The 27,633-nt window shown below is 41.9% G+C and overlaps 1 protein-coding gene across 2 annotated transcripts in view; it reads right to left on the bottom strand.

Moving 5' to 3' along the window:
* usp7 (ubiquitin specific peptidase 7 (herpes virus-associated)) overlaps positions 1–27,633 on the bottom strand; it is an 82,200-nt gene that overhangs the window by 42,403 nt on the left and 12,164 nt on the right. For both annotated transcript variants that reach the window (XM_083649731.1, XM_083649730.1), the window contains exons 3-11: positions 22,764–22,962; positions 17,726–17,864; positions 16,988–17,076; positions 15,190–15,298; positions 11,835–11,965; positions 10,783–10,837; positions 8,646–8,726; positions 4,661–4,751; positions 3,092–3,174 (exon numbers count right to left, since the gene is read on the bottom strand). In XM_083649731.1, coding sequence (XP_083505857.1) covers positions 3,092–3,174; positions 4,661–4,751; positions 8,646–8,726; positions 10,783–10,837; positions 11,835–11,965; positions 15,190–15,298; positions 16,988–17,076; positions 17,726–17,864; positions 22,764–22,962 — 977 coding nt within the window. The remainder of the gene's footprint in view (positions 1–3,091; positions 3,175–4,660; positions 4,752–8,645; positions 8,727–10,782; positions 10,838–11,834; positions 11,966–15,189; positions 15,299–16,987; positions 17,077–17,725; positions 17,865–22,763; positions 22,963–27,633) is intronic.

The following is a 27,633-nucleotide window of genomic DNA, read 5'->3' as shown; positions in this document are numbered from 1 at the left end:
ATTAAATGCAGGGCTGCACAATTATGGTCTAAATGATGATCATAGAAAATGAAAGAGAACGCGCTCCGCTGCTGACTTTGTAGCAGGTTATATAAACTGGCTGCTGGATCCCCAAAAACAAAGTCTAATTGAAATAAGGAAAAAGGACAGCATTTATTGCCCCACACACAATGAGCCAAAGACCTTCTTCAGCGTGTAACGGCAATTACATGCAGGTGTTAAACAGGTGCCTCTAATTCTGGGTCTCTCTACCGGCACAATCAGGTTAGACCAGCAGAGGGAGTCAGCAAAGACAATGCAGGTACATTATAACTGAAACAACAAAATTCATAGAAAACAAACAAAAGACCTCTCCTCATTAAGCCCCTTGGGGATGACGGTATCAAGGGAGTGGATCCAGTAGGTCTCCCTTTGAAGGAGGAGGATCTTGTCTCTATTAGGGCCCTTTCACACCTAAAAGTCCGGGAACAAGGTCCGAACCAAACTCGTGTTGTTGTTACACTGTATACATTTGGTCCAGTAAGGTTCGCTTTCACACTGCAATGATCCCAGCGGACCAGCGGACTTTAACATGACAGACCTACGTCCTGTCGTCATCGCCTGCGTGGGCTGCGTCTCCACTGATTGGCTTGTGGATGAGCGTGCGTCTGACGTCAGCGTCCCGGGACTGCTCCAAGGAATTTGCTCCTTGCTTACACCAGGTTTACACACCACAATGAATGAACAGATCCACTTGGTTGTCATTATAATAGCTATGGCATTGCTACCAGCAACACCAACTTCACTCGCAATACTCGAGATTAGTTTGTGTAGATGATTTGATAATCGCATGTCACAATGTTTGTCTACTGTGAGCCACCGTAGTGTTTACAAGCTAAGCCTATCAGCGTGCCTCTAGCCCCAGCTGGTGTCCGAGTAGTCTCGGCTCCCAGACGTTTGGTGAGCTGCGCCACCAAACGTCTGGGAATTTCACTGTCAGAAACTGTGTCTCCGAGCCCGGCGAGAACCGCCGGCAGCAGACACGCCTACATTTATTATTCGAATTTTATTTGGTAGCGGCAATGCCATTTATCATAGTCCTAACACAGAGCATGAAGCTGATATGCTCCAAACAAAATTTATAGCTGTGGTTTATTTTACATTAATTTTTCCTACGCGGAAGTGGTCCGCTTGATACTGTGAACTTGTGTGAAGTCATCAGACAGCCAGCAGGCTCTGTAACGTTAGCCTCGGGAGTCGGGGTTTATCGCTGGGGGAAAGACCTCTAGCCGCCGGGGCCGGATGAAACACGTGCTATTAACAGGTTATGTTTGTTTCTAAGTGATTAATATGTTTCTCCGCAAATGCGACGATGTTTTGCGAGACACCGGTTCTGCATGAGAACTGCCCCCAGAAAGCAGGCCCGCCCACAGCACTCATGATTGGTTCTCCGATGCAAGGCTTCCAACAGCGCCATCTAACGTTATGCAAAGATTTAAATAGTAATATTCTCAGTCTTACAGTAGTGAAACGGATTAAGACTGAGGGCTGAGTCTAGTGTCCGAGTACCGGTAGCGTATAGCCAGTTCATGATTACATGCCAATGTATCTGGTCGGCAACTCGCGTTATTAAAACTAGCAATCTGTTCACAAGTGTGTGATCCTTGACTCACACACCACACGTGAAAGCGAGCCTTTCTGGCAACGTGACGAGTCAGCTGTAGCTTCCTGTAATTGGTCCGATAGTGCGAACCTTCCAATAAAATGCTTTCACACTGCACAGGAAGCGAACCTTGGTCCAGCTTGGTCCAGACCGAGACCACCTCTTTTGGTCGGATCAAAGACTCTGTCTTTGGTCCGCACCATGGTCCGTGGGAGGTTTCACACCTGTCATTTTGGTTCGGATCAAACTGGAAAGTCCGAAAGTCCGGACCAAACGAGGTAGGTGTGAAAGCGCCCTTAACACATTCAGTGCCAGCGACGCCATATGGCGTCATTAGAAATTTACCGTACAGTGCCAGCGACGCCAAATGGCGTCATAACTCGATTTTTTTTTTTTGACGGGGGGGTGTCGATCTATGCCTCTTACATCGCCTCTTACAATATTCAGAGGTATTGAATGTGTCTAACCTATTTTACAGAACCCTTAGGTGGCGACAGCGCTCTCCAGATGAGAGAACGTGGAGTGGTGGGCACGCAGAGCCAAGTACACAACACAGACCCAGACAGCAGGACAGGGTTGGCAAACGCAAGCCAGAATATCCGATGCCCACCAGCAGCAAAAGATCAGCAAGAAGCTGCAACCAGCAGCGCATGCAGGCGCCAGCGCTGCTGGTTTCAGCTAAAAATATTATTCTTCCAAACAAAATTCCCTTGCCTTCACTGTTTTATTGAAGGAAATTATTTTTGAGGTGTGACTACATCAGAAAATTAGCTTCAGAGTCAGTGATGTGCTTGAAATGTTTAATTTCACAAAAGGCTCATTATCTCAGCTCGTAGAAAAAAAGCTCTGTTTTTCGTTCGATCAAGCTATCTTCTCCGGCTCATAACTAAAGAACGGAAAATGGGATCAATAAACTTTTTTTTGCAGGTGATAGAAGAGAGTCTCATCGTTATTTGTGCGTGTTCAGTGTTTACATAGTAATTATTAAAGAAATTATATGACTGTTTTAAAATGCATTGCGGCCTATGTGGCACAGCAAGCAACCTTTTGCCCAAGGGCCGTGGCACTGAAAGTGTTAAGAGACTCTAATAGACAGGGGTCAGGGGTCTGCAATCGATATGAGACAATATATTATGCTCATTTAACACCATCAGCACAATAGCTACAAAATATAATAGGGCCTTCATTTCCCCTAAATTGATTCATCAACTTTTAATACTTTTCAAGACCCCACAGATACCCTGTGATTGTGGGAAGCTAAAATCTTGATCACGATTAATATTCGATTAATTGTACAGCCCTAATTAAATGTGCATTGAAAGTTGGTTTCAGGTGGCCAGGAACGGGGGTGGAGTCTTTATTCATTGACACGCCAAATAAGATATTGTAAAATCACAAAATCTATGACTTTAAAAACCTTTTTCCAGTCCAGTCACTGTGACGCCTCACCTGAAGGCCGTGCTCGCCTGCGTCGTACTTGTTGTCTCCGTCCAGCTGTTCTGTAGCGACGTAGTCTTTGAAAGACTCGAAGACTGGAGGTAAACAGAGAGACAAAGTGTTTAGTGTTTGAAAGACTCGAAGACTGGAGGTAAACGGAGAGACAAGGTGTTTAGTGTTTGAAAGACTCGAAGACTGGAGGTAAACGGAGAGACAAGGTGTTTAGTGTTTGAAAGACTCGAAGACTGGAGGTAAACGGAGAGACAAGATGTTTAGTCTTTGAAAGACTCGAAGACTGGAGGTAAACAGAGAGACAAGATGTTTAGTGTTTGAAAGACTCGAAGACTGGAGGTAAACAGAGAGACAAGATGTTTAGTGTTTGAAAGACTCGAAGACTGGAGGTAAACAGAGAGACAAGGTGTTTAGTGTTTGAAAGACTCGAAGACTGGAGGTAAACAGAGAGACAAGATGTTTAGTGTTTGAAAGACTCGAAGACTGGAGGTAAACAGAGAGACAAGGTGTTTAGTGTTTGAAAGACTTGAAGACTGGAGGTAAACAGAGAGACAAGATGTTTAGTGTTTGAAAGACTTGAAGACTGGAGGTAAACAGAGACAAGGTGTTTAGTGTTTGAAAGACTCGAAGACTGGAGGTAAACAGAGAGACAAGGTGTTTAGTGTTTGAAAGACTGGAGGTAAACAGAGAGACAAAGTGTTTAGTGTTTGAAAGACTGGAGGTAAACAGAGAGACAAAGTGTTTAGTGTTTGAAAGACTCTAAGACTGGAGGTAAACAGAGAGACAAAGTGTTTAGTGTTTGAAAGACTGGAGGTAAACAGAGAGACAAAGTGTTTAGTGTTTGAAAGACTCGAAGACTGGAGGTAAACAGAGAGACAAAGTGTTTAGTGTTTGAAAGACTGGAGGTAAACAGAGAGACAAAGTGTTTAGTGTTTGAAAGACTCGAAGACTGGAGGTAAACAGAGAGACAAGGTGTTTAGTGTTTGAAAGACTCGAAGACTGGAGGTAAACAGAGAGACAAGGTGTTTAGTGTTTGAAAGACTGGAGGTAAACAGAGAGACAAGGTGTTTAGTGTTTGAAAGACTCGAAGACTGGAGGTAAACAGAGAGACAAGGTGTTTAGTGTTTGAAAGACTCGAAGACTGGAGGTAAACAGAGAGACAAGGTGTTTAGTGTTTGAAAGACTGGAGGTAAACAGAGAGACAAAGTGTTTAGTGTTTGAAAGACTGGAGGTAAACAGAGAGACAAGGTGTTTCGTCATCTATTATTTACACAATTTCTCACATATATGCAGTGCTGTGATAAAGGAAAAGAGGACATTAAGCAATAAAACAATATGTACCTCCAATTGGCAAGAAAAGTAGTATTGTGCCATTCGCTTTAGAAGGTTAATGATGTGCTTATATTATTTTCAAAGGACTGATGGGCAAAAACTAAAAATATCAGCAGGAACAAAGTCAAAAATTGCCCATGTAGAAATCGACTTATTACATTTGACCATTAATTATAGGAATCCAGAGCTCCGTTACGTGACTGAAGTCAAGTGGTTGTGTTCGGTGTTGCCACTCACTATTCTTCTTTCCTTTAATGCTGAGCTGGATGTCATAGTAGTCTTCTATCCGCTCCGACCGGTAGTCCACATGCTTGCACTGGATATACGACTGCAGATGGAGAACACACACACACACACAGAGTCAGGCTACCTGATTTCATCGCTGCGTCAAACAATATTTTTAAAAGGGTCAATCCTTAATTCGGGCTCCTTCTATTCTTAAACTGACCTTCTAAGACGCATGCTGTGCTAATCTTATACGCGCTAGACTGCTTCGTCACTGGGTCAACGACATTTGCGGAAGAATTTACATGCTGCATGCAGCATAAACATCAAACACAACATAAACATCAAACACAACATGAAAATCAAACACAACATAAAATCAAACAACATAAAATCAAACGCAACATAAACATCAAACACAACATAAACATCAAACACAACATGAAAATCAAACGCAACATAAAATCAAACAACATAAAATCAAACACAACATAAACATCAAACACAACATGAAAATCAAACACAACATAAAATCAAACACAACATAAACATCAAACACAACAGAAACATCAAACACAACAGAAACATCAAACACAACAGAAACATCAAACACAACAGAAACATCAAACACAACATAAACATCAAACACAACATAAACATCAAACAGAACAGAAACATCAAACACAACATAAACATTAAACATCAAACACAACATAAACATCAAACACAACATAAACATCAAACAGAACAGAAACATCAAACACAACAGAAACATCAAACACAACATAAACATTAAACATCAAACACAACATAAACATCAAACACAACAGAAACATCAAACACAACAGAAACATCAAACAGAACAGAAACATCAAACACAACATAAACATCAAACAGAACAGAAACATCAAACACAACAGAAACATCAAACACAACATAAACATTAAACATCAAACACAACATAAACATCAAACACAACATAAACATCAAACACAACATAAACATCAAACACAACATAAACATCAAACAGAACAGAAACATCAAACACAACATAAACATCAAACACAACATAAACATCAAACACAACATAAACATTAAACATCAAACACAACATAAACATCAAACACAACATAAACATCAAACACAACATAAACATTAAACATCAAACACAACATAAACATCAAACACAACATAAACATCAAACACAACATAAACATCAAACAGAACAGAAACATCAAACACAACAGAAACATCAAACACAACATAAACATTAAACATCAAACACAACATAAACATCAAACACAACATAAACATCAAACACAACATAAACATCAAACACAACATAAACATCAAACAGAACAGAAACATCAAACACAACAGAAACATCAAACACAACATAAACATCAAACACAACATAAACATCAAACAGAACAGAAACATCAAACACAACATAAACATTAAACATCAAACACAACATAAACATCAAACACAACATAAACATCAAACAGAACAGAAACATCAAACACAACAGAAACATCAAACACAACATAAACATTAAACATCAAACACAACATAAACATCAAACACAACAGAAACATCAAACACAACATAAACATCCAACACAACATAAACATCCAACACAACATAAACATCAAACACAACAGAAACATCAAACACAACATAAACATCAAACACAACATAAACATCAAACATCAAACACAACATAAACATCCAACACAACATAAACATCAAACACAACATAAACATCAAACACAACATAAACATCAAACACAACATAAACATCAAACACAACATAAACATCAAACACAACATAAACATCAAACACAACATAAACATCCAACACAACATAAACAAACACAACATAAACATCAAACACAACATAAACATCAAACACAACATAAACATCCAACACAACATAAACATCAAACACAACATAAACATCAAACACAACATAAACATCAAACAGAACAGAAACATCAAACACAACATAAACATTAAACATCAAACACAACATAAACATCAAACACAACATAAACATCAAACAGAACAGAAACATCAAACACAACAGAAACATCAAACACAACATAAACATTAAACATCAAACACAACATAAACATCAAACACAACAGAAACATCAAACACAACATAAACATCCAACACAACAGAAACATCAAACACAACATAAACATCAAACACAACAGAAACATCAAACACAACATAAACATCAAACACAACATAAACATTAAACATCAAACACAACATAAACATCAAACACAACAGAAACATCAAACACAACATAAACATCAAACACAACATAAACATCAAACACAACATAAACATTAAACATCAAACACAACATAAACATCCAACACAACAGAAACATCAAACACAACATAAACATCAAACACAACATAAACATCAAACACAACATAAACATTAAACATCAAACACAACATAAACATCCAACACAACAGAAACATCAAACACAACATAAACATCAAACACAACAGAAACATCAAACACAACATAAACATCAAACACAACATAAACATTAAACATCAAACACAACATAAACATCAAACACAACAGAAACATCAAACACAACATAAACATCAAACACAACATAAACATCAAACACAACATAAACATTAAACATCAAACACAACAGAAACATCAAACACAACATAAACATCCAACACAACAGAAACATCAAACACAACATAAACATCAAACACAACATAAACAAACACAACATAAACATCAAACACAACATAAACAAACACAACAGAAACATCAAACACAACATAAACAAACACAACAGAAACATCAAACACAACATAAACAAACACAACAGAAACATCAAACACAACAGAAACATCAAACACAACATAAACATCAAACACAACATAAACAAACACAACATAAACATCAAACACAACATAAACATCAAACACAACATAAACATCAAACACAACATAAACATCAAACACAACATAAACAAACACAACAGAAACATCAAACACAACATAAACATCAAACACAACAGAAACATCAAACACAACATAAACATCAAACACAACATAATCAAACACAACATAAACATCAAACACAACATAAACATCAAACACAACATAAACAAACACAACATAAACATCAAACACAACAGAAACATCAAACACAACAGAAACATCAAACACAACATAAACATCAAACACAACATAAACATCAAACACAACATAAACATCAAACACAACATAAACATCAAACACAACAGAAACATCAAACACAACATAAACAAACACAACAGAAACATCAAACACAACAGAAACAAACACAACAGAAACATCAAACACAACATAAACATCAAACACAACATAAACATCAAACACAACATAAACAAACACAACATAAACATCAAACACAACATAAACATCAAACACAACATAAACATCAAACACAACATAAACATCAAACACAACATAAACAAACACAACAGAAACATCAAACACAACATAAACATCAAACACAACAGAAACATCAAACACAACATAAACATCAAACACAACATAATCAAACACAACATAAACATCAAACACAACATAAACATCAAACACAACATAAACAAACACAACATAAACATCAAACACAACAGAAACATCAAACACAACAGAAACATCAAACACAACATAAACATCAAACACAACATAAACATCAAACACAACAGAAACATCAAACACAACATAAACATCAAACACAACATAAACATCAAACACAACAGAAACATCAAACACAACATAAACATCAAACACAACATAAACATCAAACACAACATAAACATCAAACACAACATAAACATCAAACACAACATAAACATCAAACACAACATAATCAAACACAACATAAACATCAAACGCAACATAAACATCAAACACAACATAAACATAAAACACAACATAGAGAGAGCGAGCGTACATACCACCATCTTTCCTCTGAAGAGCTTGGGTATGGTTCCCTCCACACAAGTGCCTTTCATTTTGTTCTCCACATTGTCCAGCAGCTGGAGCACACACAGAATGTGAATTATTCACACACACACATATACACATCAGGGAAGCCTGATGATATCGGCACGTCATCGGTATCGTTTGATACAGGCTTTAAAATTACATATCGGCCCGAAACAAACATTTCTGCCGACATGACAAAGCCGATAAAATGATGCTTAAAAGACGCTAACCCTACCCCAGGGAGAGCATCATCCAAGCCTGTTGTAGGATGAATCTTACAAACATGGCATGTTTTGCATAACCTAAGTTGAGGTAGTTTTCTTTTGGCCCAGTGAATGTTTACATTTTGAAAAGCACTGTATTCATGTCTGCATCTGCCAGTGGGCCATCATGATAAGAGTATAGGTATAATAATGTGTTAATTCATCTGTCAGTGGGCCATCATGATAAGAGCAGGCATAATAATGTGTTAATTCATCTGCCAGTGTGCCATCATGATAAGAGCAGACATAATAATGTGTTAATTCATCTGTCAGTGGGCCATCATAATAAGCAGACATAATAATGTGTTAATTCATCTGTCAGTGGGCCATCATGATAAGAGCAGACATAATAATGTGTTAATTCATCTGTCAGTGGGCCATCATGATAAGAGTATAGGCATAATAATGTGTTAATTCATCTGCCAGTGGGCCATCATGATAAGAGCATAGACATAATAATGTGTTAATTCATCTGTCAGTGGGCCATCATGATAAGAGTATAGACATAATAATGTGTTAATTCATCTGTCAGTGGGCCATCATGATAAGAGTATAGACATAATAATGTGTTAATTCATCTGTCAGTGTGCCATCATGATAAGAGTATAGACATAATAATGTGTTAATTCATCTGTCAGTGTGCCATCATGATAAGAGTATAGACATAATAATGTGTTAATTCATCTGTCAGTGGGCCATCATGATAAGAGCAGACATAATAATGTGTTAATTCATCTGTCAGTGGGCCATCATGATAAGAGCAGACATAATAATGTGTTAATTCATCTGTCAGTGGGCCATCATGATAAGAGTATAGACATAATAATGTGTTAATTCATCTGTCAGTGGGCCATCATGATAAGAGTATAGGTATAATAATGTGTTAATTCATCGGTCAGTGGGCCATCATGATAAGAGTATAGGCATAATAATGTGTTAATTCATCTGTCAGTGGGCCATCATGATAAGAGTATAGGTATAATAATGTGTTAATTCATCTGTCAGTGGGCCATCATGATAAGAGTATAGACATAATAATGTGTTAATTCATCTGTCAGTGGGCCATCATGATAAGAGTATAGGCATAATAATGTGTCAATTCATCTGTCAGTGGGCCATCATGATAAGAGTATAGACATAATAATGTGTTAATTCATCTGTCAGTGGGCCATCATGATAAGAGTATAGGTATAATAATGTGTTAATTCATCTGTCAGTGGGCCATCATGATAAGAGTATAGACATAATAATGTGTTAATTCATCTGTCAGTGGGCCATCATGATAAGAGTATAGACATAATAATGTGTTAATTCATCTGTCAGTGGGCCATCATGATAAGAGTATAGACATAATAATGTGTTAATTCATCTGTCAGTGGGCCATCATGATAAGAGTATAGGCATAATAATGTGTTAATTCATCTGTCAGTGGGCCATCATGATAAGAGTATAGACATAATAATGTGTTAATTCATCTGTCAGTGGGCCATCATGATAAGAGCATAGGCATAATAATGTGTTAATTCATCTGTCAGTGGGCCATCATGATAAGAGTATAGACATAATAATGTGTTAATTCATCTGTCAGTAGGCCATCATGATAAGAGTATAGGGATAATAATGTGTTAATTCATCTGTCAGTGGGCCATCATGATAAGAGCATAGGCATAATAATGTGTTACAGGATCCATAAAGATATTACAACACTGTTACAGGAGACTTGATGGTCTCTGTGTGGGGGGGGTGCGCATATATCTGTATCGGCAATCGGCAAAATAATCCAATATGGTGCATCGCTGTGTGTCACACACATGCTTTAAGACGGTATGATGTGAGAACTCACCACTCTGCACAGCTCCTGTACATCATGTTGCATGAAACTGTCTAGTGTCTCCCACCTGCACACAGGGAAAGATGGATATATTAACCCATACATACACAACCCATACCTAGTGTCTGTGGGATAATGTCCAGTAAAAGTCCGTTAAAGTGTACTACGGTACTGCACTGTTAAAGGGAAAGAAAGCTTTCATTTCATCTGTCCTGTGATCAAGTAATACTAGCACTGTGCACAATCGCAATCAAATCAAATCAAACTGCATGAGATGTTGCAAGTATCTCTAACTCTCCCCGACAATCAATGTTTTGAACATTAATGTCTTCAGTGATGCCAAAAACCAAGTATACAGAAAATGCTGCATCCTTGTATCTATCTATATCCACATTATTTTTGAATGCCCCACTGTAAAAAAGAATCGTGGGTACAAGGTCCGGTTTAACGTGACTCATTGCTGCCGCTTGCCATTTCCTTTGTTATACTCTGGCTGCAGACGCGAATTATAAACCGGAAGCTGGAGTCCGTTATAAAAGTTATAAGTATAGTCACGTTATAAACAACTAGCTGGAGGTCCGTATGGAAACTCGAAATGTGTGTTACTCGAAATGGTTAAAAGTTCAATCAATTTGGTGGCGTTTTACTGCCATGTAACATAGCTAGCTAGCGGCTAACATTAGCCACAGTTAGTAGCCGACTACCCACAATGCATTACGTTATCCCAGCACCCGAACGACACGGCTGTAGAGCAGAATGGCTCTGCTGTAAAAGGGTAAAATCCTCATAGACGTTTTTTTTTGTCGGGGGCTGGGGGGTTATCTAAATTGGTTACACCGGAAATAGAACCCATAGTTAACGTAAGGCAAAATGGCCGCCAAAAATAAGGTGGATATGAAATCTTGTCACAATTGCACCATTGAGCCAAGAAACAAAAAATTATTGTTTTGTCGACAGTGTGCAGCGCTAGTTTTTGCTCAGAGTCTAACCGCCCTCCATCTGACAGACGGCGGACAAATGACAGGTGGGCTGTCAAGAAAGAAGTCAGAAGGCGTGTGCCTTACCCGAAGGACTTGGTGAGTTTCTTGGTGCCGACGGGCTTATCGCTGTGCTGCAGCTCGTAGAAGACCCTCTGCAGTGCCAGGGGGACGCTCTTGGACGAGTCGTCTCCCTCCGTGGGCATCATGTACACCGCCTGGGAACACGAGTGGGAGTTAGAGGATACACAGCGGAGCTCCACTAAAATGAGCTTTTGGAGGCTCATAGCTGTACACTTTAACAGACGCATCATAAGCACCCCTGGGCGCTCTGGCACTGGCTGCTCGCTGCTAGCCCTCAGCGGTCGTCGTCCAGGGGGGCGGGGCCAGCAGCGCTGCAGACATCAAGTTCAGTTGTGGACATAATATATCAAGTTTGTCGTTTCCATGGAGAAACTATTTTCTCAGCAACCGAGCAACGGATTTACCAATGGATTTCGCCATTGAAATATGGCCATTGAATCAGCGTGACTTGACGACATGCTAAGTCAACTACGGTAGTGTTTCAGTCAGTGGCGTTTTGAAAAGTCGCCGTCATGTGACTGAAAAGGTGGAAGCCACACCTACTGCAGCTGGTGATTTGTCATAGACACGACACAGGGCTCCAGAGTGCATTGTATATTTATACGCATTTTCCCACCTTAAAATCTTCCAGTGCGTATAAATATTTTCATAACACGCACTGGTGCGACCTGGAAGTTGTAGTGTCTTGTAGCGTCTTTCTCTCTCACCCTGCTCTTGTGCCAGCGTGCGACGCGGTCAATCAAGATCTCTCACATAGAAAGACAGGGGAAATACAAAAATAAAACATTTTCAATTGCTTCTGAGTGCTTTAGACTTGGGCCAAATCGTTTTACTTTGAAAATCCGACTGGAAGTCGTATCATCCTTATCGCTAGTAGCACACAGGACAGTCCGCAGCCAGCCATCCAGGTGATTACTGGTGTGCGGCCAGACTCACTCGTACCGGAATCGGAGTCACAAACAGATGGAATTAAAATGTGTCAATGTGTGAAATAATGTCACTAACCACACTAACGTGAACGTCCACAATCATGACCACCATTACATAATGTTAGGCAAACTACAGATGACTAAATAAATGGTTATCGAGTCATTCTTATCTGGTAAGACATTCATAGTGCATCATGAGAATGTTAGCCTACTTTAATTGAATTAAACTAAATTGTAATGTATCAGAGATTAATCCTTGTGTCCTTAAATGTGCTCCTAACTTTTTCAACTTAGGAGCATAATAATGTAAGGTGATAATCACATCACAGACACCCAGTTCATAAATGCTGCAATACTTCAAATGCAAAGGCTTCCATCAGTGGGCCATAGGCTCAATCCCCACTGTGTTAACTCGGTTGGTGATAGTGACTTTAACAGACATTTATTGACATGAAAATCTTTGATCGTATCATTTAATAATTTGCCAATATGTATACAAAATGACAAAGAAGGTAACGCTTAAAATGTATTTATTGCTGTGCCAAAAGGCGTGGTGAAAAATGGGGGTGCACCTAAATGATGTGCTGGTGCACCTAAATTAAAAAGTAAGGTGCACCGGTGCACCTAGTGTAAACAGTTAGTCTGGAGCCCTGCGACATGTCTACATCTATGGGGGATTTGTTAGACGTTTACAGTGGGAAGAAAATAAATCAAATCCAGATCTGCAATTGGTTGCTGCTTCATTGGAGTCACTGCTGATTTGCATCAAGTTCAGCTCAACTTCAACTCATCGCTCTGGTCGCTGGCATCGCTCCGCCGGACGGACGCCTCTCGTCGTCAGCTCCCGTTGAAAATGAATGACTGCCGGCCACTTCTGGGCCAAGTGTACAGTAACATTCTTGGATTGAAGCCACCCCATAGCCAATATTTTGTTGCAGATATTCACCGACTTTAAATTTGGCCTTTCAACAACCTAAGGCCGTATGTCCATAAAGCTTCTTTTTCTGACAGTTAAACGCTGGGGAGCGCCGATCTTAGCGCACAATATGCAAGGACGCAGTCTGACAGTAATGTTAGCTCAGTGCAGTAGCTAGCTTGATAGCTGACAGCCAACATTAGCTAACAACACACATACAGTGATTTAGCTCAAGACTCACCAGAAATATTAAGTGTCTAGCCAATCTGCTCCCACAATTGAGCCTTTCCGTCTCTGTGGTGATAGTTTCTCCATATGATTAGTTGCCAGAAAAGGAGCACCTGAGACCAGCGTCTTTCTGAAAAGTTAAAATATTTTCAGCTGGAAGCGATGGGAGCCGGCGCACAAAACCGCGGGAGCGCTGTGAAAATAGACGCTGGGCGCAGCGCACTTTCTCTAGACGTCCGTGTGCGCCCGCATACGCTCTCTCCTCATTGGAAACAACTGAAAAAAGATGCTGGAGCTGAGGAAAAGAAGCTAGATGGGCACACGGCCTAAGCCCACATTTTATTCTTTGCAGGGTGGAAAAGTCTCAGAAAAAATTTAGACTATGAGATCCTAAAAGCCTTACTAAACCCCGGGATGATAGTAGTAGTGGTAGAAGTATTCGAAGTAGTAGTAGTTCTGGGTTACTATACATTTTTCCCAGATCTTAAAGGTCCCAATTCGTGCAGCTGTAACCTCTTAAAAACGTGTGTCTCTGGTCCACAAAACATGATTCTGGATTAATCTGTCGAAAATACAGTAAGCCCGTTTGCTGTGACGGAGTTGTCCCTTCCTCATCTCGTCGCGTCCCAAGAATGGTTGGTTTTGCTAATTTATTCAGAACCAACAGCTCCCATTGGTCGCTGGGGAAGAGCCCGCCCCAGGCTCCCAGCGGCCAATCAGATTAGCGTCTGTGGACCAGCACGCTAGGTTGCGAGTTATCGTTAACTTAACGGTTACTACGCTAAAGAGGACATCTCAAAATGCCTAGACTTACCGAATGCACCTCCGCAGCTGCTGGATCACGTACAGCCGGCGTTGCTCCAGCTAGAAGTGTTAATTTTGTGGCTATAGACAAAATGGTGCAGATAGCTTGTGTGAGATACACGCGCGCAGTATGCAGAAGGAAGCTCGTGACGTCCCAATTCCCAGCCAATTCCCCTCTCGGCAAACGACGCGTTTGGGGGTGTGGCTTGGAGGAGGCTGCAGGGGGACGCTGGATAGGGACAAATCCAACTGTGGCAGTTCTGAGCGTGTGACCACTCATTACAGGGAGGGCTGACAGCAGTATATATGCATTTACAAGTAAAAACAGCTTTTGCACGGAATGGGACCTTTAATGTGTTGATTTGATGCCGTGTTCAAATATCATGGATTTCATATGTATACTCATACACACTCAACTGGCACATACGGAAAAAGGTACAAACACGTATACACAGCACACAGACACAAAAGCAAAGCATACCCGCCGTAGCTGGTTGGTGAAGAATAGTGTCTGTAGCAGGCTGTTCATGTAGCAGGTGGCTCCCTGGTTCTTTAGCCCCACATAGCCGGTGTGTTTCTTGGAGTCCCAGCTGGTTAGAGACAGGAAGGGAGGTGTAGCGTTATAATTCATACAGGAAGGGAGGGGCAGGGTTATAATTCATACGCGGCTAAATGTTGAGGAAGAATTAGATCTGGGGACCACGTTACAGAAAACGTCCTGGCTGCAAAATGCCATCTTACTCGAGAATGAGACTTGCCTGTCCCTTGATGTAGAAAAGCTAGCTGTTGAATTTACATCACAGGGACTGATGTAGAAAAGCTAGCTGTTGAATTTACATCACAGGGACTGATGTAGAAAAGCTAGCTGTTGAATTTACACCACAGGGACTGATGTAGAAAAGCTAGCTGTTGAATTCACATCACAGGGACTGATGTAGAAAAGCTAGCTCTTGAATTCACATCACAGGGACTGATGTAGAAAAGCTAGCTCTTGAATTCACATCACAGGGACTGATGTAGAAAAGCTAGCTGTTGAATTCACATCACAGGGACTGATGTAGAAAAGCTAGCTGTTGAATTCACATCACAGGGACTGATGTAGAAAAGCTAGCTGTTGAATTCACATCACAGGGACTGATGTAGAAAAGCTAGCTCTTGAATTCACATCACAGGGACTGATGTAGAAAAGCTAGCTCTTGAATTCACATCACAGGGACTGATGTAGAAAAGCTAGCTGTTGAATTCACATCACAGGGACTGATGTAGAAAATCTATCTGTTGAATTCACATCAGAGGGACTGATGTAGAAAAGCTAGCTGTTGAATTCACATCACAGGGACTGATGTAGAAAAGCTAGCTGTTGAATTTACATCACAGGGACTGATGTAGAAAAGCTAGCTCTTGAATTCACATCACAGGGACTGATGTAGAAAAGCTAGCTCTTGAATTCACATCACAGGGACTGATGTAGAAAAGCTAGCTGTTGAATTCACATCACAGGGACTGATGTAGAAAATCTAGCTGTTGAATTTACATCACAGGGACTGATGTAGAAAATCTATCTGTTGAATTTACATCACAGGGACTGATGTAGAAAAGCTAGCTGTTGAATTTACATCACAGGGACTGATGTAGAAAATCTATCTGTTGAATTTACATCACAGGGACTGATGTAGAAAAGCTAGCTGTTGAATTTACATCACAGGGACTGATGTAGAAAAGCTAGCTGTTGAATTCACATCACAGGGACTGATGTAGAAAAGCTAGCTCTTGAATTCACATCACAGGGACTGATGTAGAAAAGCTAGCTGTTGAATTTACATCACAGGGACTGATGTAGAAAAGCTAGCTGTTGAATTTACATCACAGGGACTGATGTAGAAAATCTATCTGTTGAATTTACATCACAGGGACTGATGTAGAAAAGCTAGCTGTTGAATTTACATCACAGGGACTGATGTAGAAAAGCTAGCTGTTGAATTCACATCACAGGGACTGATGTAGAAAAGCTAGCTCTTGAATTCACATCACAGGGACTGATGTAGAAAAGCTAGCTCTTGAATTTACATCACAGGGACTGATGTACTGACAGAATCTCACAGAGACGAACATCAAAAGAACTGACCTAAGTCTATAAGACTTAGATTTCTTTCTCTCTCTCAAATTCACACACTTTCAAGGATTTCAAGGACCCATGGAAACCCTGGATAGTATTGTAGAGGATAAGTGAGAGTTACAGAAAACCATAGCAGAGAGAGGGAAGACTGAGGGCTACGTACGCCACTCCATGCGGCGCGTCTGCCTGGACGTAGACTTCGAAGGAGACTTTGTCATCGTCGATGAAGCCTCTCTCTGGATCGGTCACATCCTGAAACGCAACAGAGCCGAGACAGTCGACATTACACCAAAGTTTGTCGGCTACATGTGAAGTTTATACATCAAGAGCAGAGGCCGCAAGAATGGGTAGAGGAGACATATTATATTCATATTCTGAGTAGGGGTGTGCAATAAATCCATATTAATATAGATCATGATCAAATATGCCTCGATAATCGTGATACATATATCCCAGACACAGTCATGGATATCAGCCGATTAATCGGCTTTGTTTTTCCCGTGGCCTTTATAGTGTTGTTAACGCATCAACTGACTAATATTGTAATAGTTATCGTATCGACTGATAGGAAAAAGTATATTGCGATATAGATTTTAGCCATATTGTCCATCCCTAATTCTGATTGGACCGAGCACTCAAAGACACATAAAATCCTTGATTGCATCTGCCAGCCACTACTACAGGCAGTCAATCTTTCTTTGAAGGTTCTTTCCCCATTAGAATTAATGAATGAAAGAATAAATAAATATCAATTTGGACAGTAAAGTAGAGAAATAGGTAGGTGGGCAAAGAAACAAAGCTTCCCAAACTGTCTCCTTGTGGCAAACAACCATCACCCAGTTCCTTTCTAACTGATCCATCCCTCCCCCGCCCTGCCTGGTGCATCTGCCTCGGTACTCACGCTCCAGGACATGAAGTTGGAGAAGCCCCAGTCGTTCTCCTTGTGGAAGAAGAGGTGACTGATCCTGCGGCTGAAGGACTTCTCGTCGTCTTTGTAGTTGATGATCTTCAGCATGGCCTGGGCGTGGCAGGACCATGACCTGAAACACAGGGGCGGCGGCTAACTGTCAGTGTGCGTCTCCTGGACAGTATCAACAAACCCAAAATGCTGCCTCATGCACGTATCTGTGCTTGTAAGTATGCTTTGTGTGTGGGTTACACATGTCTGCACATGTGCATGTTGTATCCAACTAAGTTAAAGTCGAGCTGAACCGAAAAATGACTTTACTTTTCTTTTAGTTCAAATACCTGGGTATGCAGTGCACCTATTTAATAATGTATGCAAACAAATCACAACAATCTAATTTCTTTAGTTTTTCACACTTTTTCACATGAAAAGTTCATTTTTCAAGATTTCATTGATAACAGTAATGTACAGTTTGCTGACGTCACCTAGTACTATCAAATTTCAACCCCATATCAACCAATCATATCACGACATGCAGCTGTCAATCAAATCTTCATTTCAGGATAATTTTCTCTTCCAAATGAAGTAGAAAATGGCACCTAGTGCCTGTCATCTGGCAGAATTCCTATGCCATAAACTAACTACTAACTTGGCCAATTGTTAGAAACATGAACAAAAAACAAATACTATAATCTCTAAGAATGCAAAGAAATGTAACTGGCTCGTTAAAATGCGCATTCCAGGAATATTATTTACATTTATAACGATAATGGTGCGCGCCTCCAAGCCTGACAGCCTCCCTGGCTGTCAGGGGTCGTCTCTCAGAGATTCCAGGCGGGCAGGCAGCACCTATGCATCGGATTGTCCGCTCGCTCCGCACAAAGCCGGTGGCTGCCTGGTGCTCCGCGGATCCCACTCGCGTAGCACGACAACACGCTGAATCCCACCCGGATTTGGGGGTGGAACACGCCAGGATTGGCCAATGCCAAAGCCAGTCCTCAGAATTGTCAAATCAAATCATCGACACGTATATGGTCCACCTCTCAATTTGTTTTCAGTCTGAAATGGACTCAGATGCACGTGACGAACAGGTTCACCTCGACTTTAACACAGTAACTGATTCTATAGATAAAATGGCATCGAAAAGGGGTATGGCGACATTTCTATGAGAAATGTATATTCATTATTTTTGCCCAATAAAACAACTCTTGAGCAGGTGCTTTTTCTTTAAGTTCACCAGACCTTAGAAATTAAGCCAAAAATGTACGTTAATTTCGGACACTTAGTGAAAGTAAGATGGGGGTGGCAGTAGCTCAGGAGGTACAGCTGTCGTCTCGGAATCAGAAGGTTCCTGGTTCGAGGCTCACTCCTCCGGGCTGCGTGTTCTTGAACAAGACACTGAAAAGTCAAGTGCGCGAGACAAGCTTGTTGGTGCCTTGCCTGTCTTAATGCTGCCATTAAGGCATGAATCTAATGTGGAAAACATGCCACAACGTATGCGCGAGGTCGGCGGCACGGCTGGTGAGCCTGCCAGTGGAGCTGGTGTGCAGCTCCCGAAAAAATGTGTCTTGACGCAGCTGACAGCACAAGTATTATTATTATTATAAAAAAAAAAAATCCTTTATTTAACCAGGAAATTCAAATTGAGATTAAAAATCTCTTTTTCAAGAGAGACCTGGCCAATATAATGTCAATGTGAGCTAACAGGAGAGAGTGAAAGCTATGACCAAGTATATGCACTACATTCTCTCCTTGGGCGAACTTCTAGTCATTGATTGATTGATGATTTCTTTTTATTTGTGTCATGTATCCTACGGTGCCCAGCCGACATGGGCTTACAAGACACAAAATACACAATACAACATAAACCAGCCTACAGTGGTACATTACAATTGTCACATTGAATTCCTAAGTGAAATAACATGATTTGCTCATTTTGCTGGGGACTCCCCTGCGACACCCTCGTCAAGCTGACGTCCGAGTATATAGGTCTAGCTGCCGTTGGCAACGCTCCAAGTCGAGACTGATGTTGAAGCATCATGTTTGCAGTATGGGTGTATCCGAATATTCGGATATTTGTTTGTTGGGTAGGTATTCGGTTTCCAAATTTGGTATGCGGATATTCTAAAAAAAACACAAAAAGCGGCTACCCACTAGGATTAAATGCAGACTCAGGGGACAAATTTCATATATGCGAGTACTGAGAAATAAAAACTAGAACGACCGCCCCACGGATATAAGCCTCCGCCAACAAGTGAGCAGTCCATGTCTGTCCAGACTTTGACGTTTGAGCCAAATGTGAAGAAATTCCATGAAGGCGTTACTGAGATATGACGTTACCGAGCTTGAAAATGGTGCTCGTGAGGTCACAGTAACCTTGAACTTTGACCACCAAAATCGAATCAGTTCATTCTTGAGTCCAGGTGGACGTTTGAGGCAAATTCGAAGAAATTCCATCGAGGCGTTCCTGAGATATGGCATTAACGAGCTTGAAAAGGGCATTCGTGAGGTCACAGTGACCTTAACCTTTGTCCACCAAAATCTAATCGGTTCATCCTTGAGTCCAAGTCGGCGTTTGGGGCAAATTGGAAGAAATTCCGTCAAGGTGTTCCTGAGATATTGCGCTAAAGAGCTTGGAGATGGGGTTCGTGAGGTCACAGTGACCTTGAACTTTGACCTTTAACCACCAAAATCGAATCAGTTCGTCCTTGAGTCCAAGTGGAAGTTTAAGGGAAATTCGAAGAAATTCCATGAAGGCGTTCCTGAGATATCGCGTTACGAGCTTGAAAATGGCATTTGAGAGGTCACAGTGACCTTGACCTTTGATCACCAAAATCTAATCAGTTCATCATTGCGTCCAAGTTGACGTTTGAGGCAAATTTGATGACATTCCGTCAAGGCGTTCCTCAGATATCACGTTAACAAACATTGTACGGACGTACAACCCGAATCCATAAAAATAATATAAATTAAATATACAACTAATTTTTCCGCTAGCCCATTCTTAAACTAGAACGACCGCAACGCGGACTTATGCCTCCGCCATTAGTTCATTCTTGAGTCCAAGTGGATGTTGGAGCCAAATAGGAAGAAATTGCATCAAGGCGTTTCTGTGCAGAATTGGATATTTGAGCCAAATGTGAAGAAATTTAGTCAATGTGTTACTGAGATATGGCGTTACCGAGCTTGAAAATGGCATTTGTTAGGTCACTGTGACCTTGACCTTTGACCTTTGATAACCAAAATGGAATCAGTTCATCCTTGAGCCTAAGTGAATGTTTAAGGCGAATCTGATGAAATTCCGTCCAGGCATTCCTCAGATATCGCGTTAACAAGCTTGAAAATGGCGTTCGAGAGGTCACAGTGACCTTGACCTTTGACCTTTGCCCACCAAAATCTAATCAGATCATCCTTGAGCCTAAGTGAATGTTTAAGGCGAATCTGATGAAATTCCATCCAGGCGTTCCTCAGATATCGCGTTAACAAGCTTGAAAGTGGCGTTCGAGAGGTCACAGTGACCTTGACCTTTGACCTTTGACCACCAAAATCAAATCAGATCATCCTTGAGCCTAAGTGAATGTTTAAGGCGAATCTGATGAAATTCCGTCCAGGCGTTCCTCAGATATGGCGTTAACAAGCTTGAAAATGGCGTTCGAGAGGTCACAGTACCTTGACCTTTGACCTTTGACCACCAAAATCTAATCAGATCATCCTTGAGCCTAAGTGAATGTTTAAGGCGAATCTGATGAAATTCCGTCCAGGCGTTCCTCAGATATCGCGTTAACAAGCTTGAAAATGGCGTTCGAGAGGTCACAGTGACCTTGACCTTTGACTTTTGACCACCAAAATCTAATCAGATCATCCTTGAGCCTAAGTGAATGTTTAAGGCGAATCTGATGAAATTCCGTCCAGGCGTTCCTCAGATATCGCGTTAACAAGCTTGAAAATGGCGTTCGAGAGGTCACAGTGACCTTGACCTTTGACCACCAAAATCTAATCAGATCATCCTTGAGCCTAAGTGAATGTTTAAGGCGAATCTGATGAAATTCCGTCCAGGCGTTCCTCAGATATCGCGTTAACAAGCTTGAAAATGGCGTTCGAGAGGTCATAGTGACCTTGACCTTTGACCACCAAAATCTAATCAGATCATCCTTGAGCCTAAGTGAATGTTTAAGGCGAATCTGATGAAATTCCGTCAAGGCGTTCCTCAGATATGGCGTTAACAAACATCCGTACGGACGGATGGCCGTACGTACAACCCGGATCCATAATGCCTTCGGCCTGGCTTCGCCGGCGGAGGCATAAAAAAGCCTATACAGTCTTCAATTTATTTGTTAGAGATATTTCTTTATTATTCATTCAACGTTAGTTTTTCTGTCTGACTTGTGGTGTGTTCTCTGTCTCAACAATGACCTGAGGCGTAATTGTCTCGGATCCGAACTCTGATCCTATTATTATGAGAGAGAAAAAGACAAATTAACACAAGGCGTTTTAACTTGTGACACTTTTATTAAGCCTAAGATTTAAGTTGTAACTTATGCCTACGTTGGAACTATTTCACTTAGTGCAACTGTCATTCTTTTAGGAGTGCGTAAACTTGGACTTAGTGAGACTTTACGCTCAAACTAGGTTAAGTTTGAACTTACGCAAAGCTGGTACAACTGACTGCAATAGTTCAGTCACACTTTCAAATGTTACATTCTGTGTATCAGTAGTTCAGTCAAGGGTCTACACAAGTATTCAGCACCTCTTTCACTAGGCATAATAGTCATAATTCCTTAATATTAATGCACCAAAAAATAAAGATTGTTCAAATCTCGAATCTTTTGAGGATGAATCTCAAGTCACTGTGTGTGCGACTTAAGTGCGACTCAAGTCCAAGTCGCAGGTCCCCATCTCTGCCATGCGCTGCATCAGAGGTGCAATGAACAACAGCCATCAGATGCAAACACGCTTTCGGCGCTCGGACAGAATGACACCCGCATTGTCTTTCTCGTCAATCTGCACTGACGTGAAACAGCTGAACACCTACGTGGAATCGGACTCTGCGTTGCACTGCAGGAAGAAGCCCACGCTCTTCTGGTGCGGCCGGTCGGGATAGAAGCGCGGCATCACCATGATCTTCCACGGGAGGTTCCTCACGAAGCAGGACGGGCTGAGCACCGACTCACTAAGACGGCTGAAACGCTCCACCACGAAGCGGAAGGTCGCCTCCGACCGCCAACTGGTGTCTGCCGGGGAGGAGAGAGAGAGGGGGGAGGAGAGAGAGAGGGGGAGGGGAGGAAGTACTTTAAGTTCAGAGGGTGGAAAGCAGAGGTCACAAGCATGTCTCAGAAGGCTTTACAGGGAATGTGTCTAGCTAGGTCTAGCTATGCACTACCAATGTTGAACAATCTTATATTAGAGAGAGGGAGAGAGAGGAGACTGGGCAGAGAATGTGTCTAGCTAGGTCTAGCTATGCACTACCAATAAACAGGCTTGAACAATCTTATATGAGAGAGGGCAGAGAATGTGTCTAGCTAGGTCTAGTTATGGACTACCAATAAACAGGCTTGAACAATCTTATATTAGAGAGAGGGAGAGAGAGGAGACTGGGCAGAGAATGTGTCTAGCTAGGTCTAGCTATGCACTACCAAAAAACAGGGTTGAACAATCTTATATTAGAGAGAGGGCGAGAGAGAGAGGAGACTGGGCAGAGAATGTGTCTAGCTAGGTCTAGCTATGCACTACCAATAAACAGGCTTGAACAATCTTATATGAGAGAGAGGGCAGAGAATGTTTCTAGCTAGGTCTAGCTATGCACTACCAATAAACAGGATTGAACAATCTTATATGAGAGAGAGGGCAGAGAATGTGTCTAGCTAGGTCTAGCTATGCACTACCAATAAACAGGATTGAACAATCTTATATGAGAGAGAGAGGGCAGAGAATGTGTCTAGCTAGGTCTAGCTATGCACTACCAATAAACAGGATTGAACAATCTTATATTAGAGAGAGAGGAGAGAGGGCAGGGTTTTCCACAAGTGCCAGCTGGCAGCTAAATGGCCAGACATTCAAACATTTCCAGCTGGCTACTTTCTTACCGTCAGTCACAATAACCAACGCAGTGTTTCCCCTAGAAAAAATGTCAGGCCTAGAGGGATTTCGAAACGTACCCTGACCGCAACGGTGGGGGCCCTCGCTTGCGACGCTAAACTTTTAGCTAACCTGTTCGCATCTATGTTCGCAATGGCATCCCAAGTATCATCATACTATTATGGGATGCGACGCGAACCGTTATGGGATGTGCGTTTCCCAGGCAACGACAGGAAAAAAGCTAAAAAAGAAAAGAAAAGAAAAACAACTTTCTTTCTGGCCTGGCGGGGGCGTCGAATGGTAGGGGAAACACTGCAATATTGTAACACCGTGCTATAGACAAGCCAACCAACACCGTGCTATAGACAAGCCAACCAACACCATGCTATAGACAAGCTAACCAACACCGTGCTATAGACAAGCCAACCAACACCGTGCTATAGACAAGCCAACCAACACCGTGCTATAGACAAGCCAACCAACACCGTGCTATAGACAAGCCAACCAACACTGTGCTGTAGACAAGCCAACCAACACCGTGCTACAGGCCAACCAACACCATGCTGTAGACAAGCCAACCAACACCATGCTATAGACAAGCCAACCAACACTGTGCTATAGACAAGCCAACCAACACTGTGCTATAGACAAGCCAACAAACACCGTGCTATAGACAAGCCAACCAACACCGTGTTATAGACAAGCCAACCAACACCGTGCTATAGACAAGCCAACCAACACCGTGCTATAGACAAGCCAACCAACACCGTGCTACAAGCTAACCAACACCGTGCTATAGACAAGCCAACCAACACCGTGCTACAAGCTAACCAACACCGTGCTATAGACAAGCCAACCAACACCGTGCTACAAGCCAACCAACACCGTGCTGTAGACAAGCCAACCAACACCGTGCTATAGACAAGCTAACCAACACCATGCTGTAGACAAGCTAACCAACACCGTGCTGTAGACAAGCTAACCAACACCATGCTGTAGACAAGCCAACCAACACCGTGCTATAGACAAGCTAACCAACACCGTGCTATAGACAAGCTAACCAACACTGTGCTGTAGACAAGCTAACCAACACCGTGCTATAGACAAGCCAACCAACACCGTGCTGTAGACAAGCTAACCAACACCATGCTATAGACAAGCTAACCAACACCATGCTATAGACAAGCCAACCAACACCATGCTGTAGACAAGCTAACCAACACCATGCTGTAGACAAGCTAACCAACACCGTGCTGTAGACAAGCTAACCAACACCATGCTGTAGACAAGCCAACCAACACCGTGCTATAGACAAGCTAACCAACACCGTGCTATAGACAAGCTAACCAACACTGTGCTGTAGACAAGCTAACCAACACCGTGCTATAGACAAGCCAACCAACACCGTGCTGTAGACAAGCTAACCAACACCATGCTATAGACAAGCTAACCAACACCATGCTATAGACAAGCTAACCAACACCGTGTTGTAGACAAGCTAACCAACACCATGCTATAGACAGGCTAACCAACACCATGCTGTAGACAAGCTAACCAACACCGTGCTATAGACAAGCTAACCAACACCCGTGCTGTAGACAAGCTAACCAACACCGTGCTATAGACAAGCCAACCAACACCATGCTGTAGACAAGCTAGCCAACACCATGCTATAGACAAGCCAACCAACACCGTGCTGTAGACAAGCCAACCAACACCATGCTATAGACAAGCTAACCAACACTGTGCTGTAGACAAGCCAACCAACACCATGCTATAGACAAGCTAACCAACACCGTGCTGTAGACAAGCCAACCAACACCGTGCTGTAGACAAGCTAACCAACACCGTGCTATAGACAAGCTAACCAACACCGTGCTGTAGACAAGCCAACCAACACCGTGCTGTAGACAAGCTAACCAACACCATGCTATAGACAGGCTAACCAACACCGTGCTATAGACAAGCTAACCAACACCGTGTTGTAGACAAGCTAACCAACACCGTGCTGTAGACAAGCTAACCAACACCGTGCTATAGACAAGCTAACCAACACCGTGCTGTAGACAAGCTAACCAACACCGTGCTATAGACAAGCCAACCAACACCATGCTGTAGACAAGCTAGCCAACACCATGCTATAGACAAGCCAACCAACACCGTGCTGTAGACAAGCCAACCAACACCATGCTGTAGACAAGCTAACCAACACCGTGCTATAGACAAGCCAACCAACACCATGCTATAGACAAGCTAACCAACACCGTGCTATAGACAAGTCAACCAACACCATGCTGTAGACAAGCTAACCAACACCGTGCTGTAGACAAGCTAACCAACACCGTGCTGTAGACAAGCTAACCAACACCATGCTGTAGACAAGCTAACCAACACCGTGCTATAGACAAGCCAACCAACACCGTGCTATAGACAAGTCAACCAACACCGTGCTATAGACAAGCTAACCAACACCATGCTATAGACAAGCTAACCAACACCATGCTATAGACAAGCTAACCAACACCATGCTATAGACAAGCTAACCAACACCGTGTTGTAGACAAGCTAACCAACAAACACCATGCTATAGACAGGCTAACCAACACCGTGCTATAGACAAGCTAACCAACACCGTGTTGTAGACAAGCTAACCAACACCATGCTGTAGACAAGCTAACCAACACCGTGCTATAGACAAGCCAACCAACACCATGCTGTAGACAAGCTAACCAACACCATGCTGTAGACAAGCTAACCAACACCGTGCTATAGACAAGCTAACCAACACTGTGCTGTAGACAAGCCAACCAACACCATGCTATAGACAAGCTAACCAACACCATGCTATAGACAGGCTAACCAACACCGTGCTATAGACAAGCTAACCAACACCGTGTTGTAGACAAGCTAACCAACACCATGCTGTAGACAAGCTAACCAACACCGTGCTATAGACAAGCTAACCAACACCATGCTGTAGACAAGCTAACCAACACCGTGCTGTAGACAAGCTAACCAACACCATGCTGTAGACAAGCTAACCAACACCGTGCTATAGACAAGCTAACCAACACCATGCTGTAGACAAGCTAACCAACACCATGCTGTAGACAAGCTAACCAACACCGTGCTATAGACAAGCTAACCAACACCATGCTGTAGACAAGCTAACCAACACCATGCTGTAGACAAGTCAACCAACACCGTGCTGTGCAGGTATTGTCATACCAAATCTTTTATTCAAATAATCAAGTCTGTTAAATCCCCTTTAAAAAAACAAAACAAAACGTCCGGGTTCGTCAATGAAAGCTCGCTTTTTTATCAGCAGTCATCAGGAAACGTTCAACACGGCTCCACGTGGCTGAAAGCGATCAGGATTACTTGGCACGGGTGCTGCGTGTCAGGATCGTTAACCTCATTCTCCTTCTCTGGATCAACTGGCACTCGGCATCGGGAGGATTAACGGTACCATTAACGTCGTTATCGATTATCAGATTCTTCGTCAGAAACATCACTGATACTAACTTTACTCTCCCCCTTCTGACGACGTAGTGTTTGCAAGCAGCTGTCCACCGAGAAATCAGCAGAGTACTGTCGAGAGAGGACAGAGTGAGCGTGCTAGACTTTGTTGTCACGGAAGTACAATTTGGTCTTGCAGTCACTTGAACGCATTAAAGCAACGTTCCGCACCAACATCGGTTCGCGAAAACCAATGCGGGATTATTCCCCCTTAATAAATTCAAAATATGCGGGAATTCCAAAAAATATGCGCCCATCCCGCGCCGAACTTCAGGCCCTGCTATGGCTTCCAGACTGTCACTGACTGC

The sequence above is a fragment of the Poromitra crassiceps genome (genome assembly GCF_964638095.1).
Source record: "Poromitra crassiceps genome assembly, chromosome: 13".
Lineage (NCBI taxonomy): Eukaryota > Metazoa > Chordata > Actinopteri > Beryciformes > Melamphaidae > Poromitra > Poromitra crassiceps.
This window is presented reverse-complemented; position numbering and strand designations above follow the sequence as displayed.